This window comes from Miscanthus floridulus, chromosome 5 (genome assembly GCF_019320115.1).
Source record: "Miscanthus floridulus cultivar M001 chromosome 5, ASM1932011v1, whole genome shotgun sequence".
Classification (NCBI taxonomy): Eukaryota; Viridiplantae; Streptophyta; class Magnoliopsida; order Poales; family Poaceae; genus Miscanthus; species Miscanthus floridulus.
The window spans coordinates 104,791,090-104,795,154 of NC_089584.1; the positions used below are offsets into that span (position 1 = coordinate 104,791,090).

General features: G+C 53.7%; 1 protein-coding gene across 1 annotated transcript; it reads left to right on the top strand.

Annotated features, from left to right (window-relative positions):
• Positions 1 to 2,511: 2,511 nt before the first annotated feature.
• LOC136452873 (probable serine acetyltransferase 1) lies at positions 2,512 to 3,849 on the top strand. Its single transcript, XM_066453457.1, has one exon. The coding sequence runs from the start codon at positions 2,672 to 2,674 to the stop codon at positions 3,602 to 3,604; it is 933 nt and encodes a 310-aa protein (XP_066309554.1). The 5' UTR covers positions 2,512 to 2,671; the 3' UTR covers positions 3,605 to 3,849.
• The last annotated feature ends 216 nt before the right edge of the window (positions 3,850 to 4,065 follow it).

The window sequence follows — 4,065 nt, forward strand, 5'->3', positions numbered from 1 at the left end:
TTTTTTTATCGGCCGATATTCACCGAAATTTCCGAAATTTCCTTTCTATCCACAGGGTCCGATAAAATTTGACATAGGCCAAATTTTTCCCTTCTTTCCTGCTCCCACACAGACAACCCAAATTCAGCCGTGCGACGGTCCCACACTATAATGTTTTATTCTTGTTTTTATCGGTGAACAAGTGATGTTTAATAGCTTAGGAATAGTTTCAAGTCAAATTCTACGAAATTTTTTTAAAACAATTTGAAATTTTTTTGAATTTGGTCTGATATTTCCGATATATCTTGCTTATCCTGTTTATCCATGACTTCCGATAAATTTTTATTTCCGATAATGAAAACCTTGGCTGGGAGGGATAGGAATCAGCGACTTGAAGCTCGCCGGCTACGCCCTGCAGACACGGTGGCTCTGGCCTCTGGCTTCAAAGAACAGACGAGGACCGGGCCTGGAGCCAACTGCCGATCCGAACGTGCCCCCAAGTGCAAGCTTTTTACAAGGCATCAACATTCATGGTGGTGGTGAATGGACAACAAACGCTGTTATGGGAAAGACCGCTAGATCAACGGTGAAGCTGTCAGTGACATCGCCCCTGCTCTTTACCCACTGGTGCCTACAAGAACTCGACGACAGGACGTGGGCACGCAGCATAACCGGCGGAATGTCAACCCAGGCCATCATTGATTATTTACATCTTTGGAACACAGTGGCCGACTTCCAGCTCTCCGATCAACATGATAAAATGTTCTGGCGCTGGACGGCCAGTGGTGAATATACGGCCAAGTCCGCGTACAAGATGTTACATACAGGCTCCACCCCTTTCATTGGACACAAGCTCATCTGGAAAACGTGGGCGCCATCGAGGGACCATTGCTACCTCTGCGATCAGGAAGAAGAAACCATCGACCACATCATCGCGACTTGCCCTTTCTCTAGGGAAGTTTGGTTCTTCGTCTTGCAAGCACTAGGGCGGCAGCTACCCCAAGCATCACCGACTGCACTGTGCTGGTGGCGGAGTCTGCGTTCCTTGTTCAGTGGAGAGCGAAGGTTAGGCCTTGACTCACTGTTTGCGCTGGTCTCTTGGCTGATTTGGAAGGAGCGTAATACGCGATGCTTCCACGACGCTTCGGCGAGCGTCAGTGATCTATTGCAACTAATCAAGGCCGAAGCGGACCGCTGGATTGAGGCCGGCGCCGGAGGACTACGAGATTTAGCGCGAGGCTAGCATACCATTTAGGGTGCTCTCTTGGTTATGTGGTTGTTATTCTTCAAAATGTAGCCGCTAGAGTTATTCTGTCGGCCGGGTTCGGCTTCTTTCTAATGCAATGATATGCACACTCGCGTATTCGAGAAAAAAATTATCCTTTAAAAAAAACACAGCTCTACTGATAGCAAGCGAAATGCACCGTACCTGGACCACCGCTTTGCGGCTACGAGGAGCGACACGCAAGAGCTGGCGGTGCCCAACAAAAACAGCAGAAGTTCGCTCCGTTTATATACTTGATCCGTGCGTCGTGAAATTCGTGATCATCCGCGATTTTTCTAATTTTTAACACTTTTTATAAACTAATTTTAAATTTAACACTATTTTATTTTATTTTATTTTTCTAAAACTAATACTTTTGCCCGCGTCTATTTTCCTGGCACAGCAAAGACGTTTCGCCGCGCCATGCATGGTGGCACGGCGAGAGGGATGACGGGGCGACGACCACGGCGCTGACCGGTGACGTGGCAGGGTCTACCGCACCACCGATCTTAGCGTGCCAGGTAAATATCGCCCGCGAACCGCCCTCCCTCTATCTGCCTTAATGCGGTGGACGACTTCCGCGTCGCGCCCTCCCGCTACTCCCAAGTACTGTCGGCGCCCGGCCCTCCGTTGCCGCCTCCCTCCCTCCTTTCCCTTCCCTTCCCTTTCCCTTCCATTCCCTGGCCGCCTCCCTTCCTCCTCGGCTTCGTTCAAAATAATGACGCACTTTTTATTTTCGTTTGAACGGTGGATTGAAATATTACGAATGTGAGTTAAGGTTAGGAGAAAAATTATGTTTGAGAACTATGGGTTATGGTTTGGAGGAAGATATTAGTTTGATTTTATCAATGTTAAGGTTAATTATTTAGTTAGAAGTATATTTACCATGTATATTTTTGTTGCTATAAGTGTTGGTTATATTATTTGAGTTGCAATGCAAATGATTATATTTTACATTAATTTGCGTTGTTTAATTTGATTGATGTCACTGCCGCGCTAAGATCGGTGGCGTGGTAGACCTTGCCACGTCACCGGTCAGCGTCCTGGTCGTCGCCACATCATCCCTCTCGCCACGCCACCATGCATGACGCGACACAGACGTTTCGCCGCGCTAGGGAAATATGCGTGGGTAAAAGTGTTAGTTTTGGAAGAAAAAAAAAACAGTGTTAGATTTAAAATTAATTTAAAAAAGTGTTAAAAAAAAATTCTCATCCGACATCCGTGACCGTGCACGCTCAGGCTCCGCTTGCTTTCGGCAACTCGGGGTCGTGCTCTCCGGATGGGCCGCCCCACGTGGCTCCGCTTGGACCACTCCTGCTCTTGGGCTATATATTGCCGCTCCGCCTCCACCACGTCTGCGCTGCGCGAGCCACACGCACACCGCCCGCACACCCCACCGGCCACACCGGCACAGACGGCGACTCGAAGATGACGGCCGGCCAGCCGCTGCGCACCGAGCCAGCAGCCCAGCCACCGCGCGTGAACCACAGCACCCCGCCGGCGGCGCTCCAAGCAGACATCGTGCCGTCGTACCCGCCCCCCGAGTCGGACGGCGACGAGTCCTGGGTCTGGTCCCAGATCAAGGCCGAGGCGCGGCGCGACGCGGACGCGGAGCCGGCGCTGGCGTCCTTCCTCTACGCCACGGTGCTGTCGCACCCGTCCCTGGACCGGTCCCTCGCCTTCCACCTCGCCAACAAGCTCTGGTCCTCCACGCTGCTCCCCACGCTCCTGTACGACCTCTTCGTCGCCACGCTCGCCGCGCACCCGTCCGTCCGCGCCGCCGCCGCCGCCGACCTCGTCGCGGCGCGGTCGCGGGACCCAGCCTGCGCGGGCTTCGCGCACTGCCTCCTCAACTACAAGGGCTTCCTCGCCGTGCAGGCGCACCGCATCGCGCACGTGCTCTGGGCGCAGAGCCGCCGCGCGCTGGCGCTCGCGCTCCAGTCCCGCGTCGCCGAGGTCTTCGCCGTCGACATCCACCCGGCCGCCACCGTCGGCAAGGGGATCCTGCTCGACCACGCAACGGGCGTCGTCATCGGGGAGACGGCCGTCGTGGGCAACAACGTCTCCATCCTCCACCACGTCACGCTGGGCGGCACCGGCAAGGCGGTGGGCGACCGGCACCCCAAGCTCGGCGACGGCGTGCTCATCGGCGCCGGCGCGACCATCCTCGGCAACGTCAGGATCGGCGCCGGCGCCAAGGTCGGCGCAGGGTCCGTGGTGCTCATCGACGTGCCGCCCAGGAGCACCGCCGTGGGGAACCCCGCCAGGCTGATCGGCGGGAAGAAGGGCGAGGATGTCATGCCAGGGGAGTCCATGGACCACACCTCCTTCATACAGCAGTGGTCAGACTACATCATTTGAGCGTGAGCCACCACAACCGCAAGCTGCAAGAGTGCTCGTCTTGCTACTGCTATACGCCTATACTATTGTTGCGTTTTCTGTGTATATGTGCCTGTGTTAGCTGTAAGTTCTTGCTCCAGTGACGTGAACCGTGCTGGACATGGTCTAGGTACGTGTCTAGCTCGTCTCTGGAACCTGATGTCCAGAAAGATGTGCTGAAAGTTCGCTCTGTAATTTTCGAAGCAGATGAACAATATTACTTTTTACTCGAGCAAACAGTAGGAAAAAGGATAATTTTTGTTTCCAGATCTTTTTTTTTTGAGGTCAACGACGGGGAGGATTAAACCGATCCCCACCTGAATTTCATTTTCACTGATTCCGGCGTAGCCGGTGGGTGGAAGGGGCGAAGCCCTCCAAATAGCGTTTGGATTACAAATCAGGGAGAGGGGGAGCGTTTACATAGTAAGGGCAGAACTCCATCT

What these genes read in the sequence shown, in the direction of transcription:
- LOC136452873 (XM_066453457.1), top strand. Translation starts at nt 2,672, where the DNA reads ATGACGGCCGGCCAGCCGCTGCGCACCGAGCCAGCAGCCCAGCCACCG.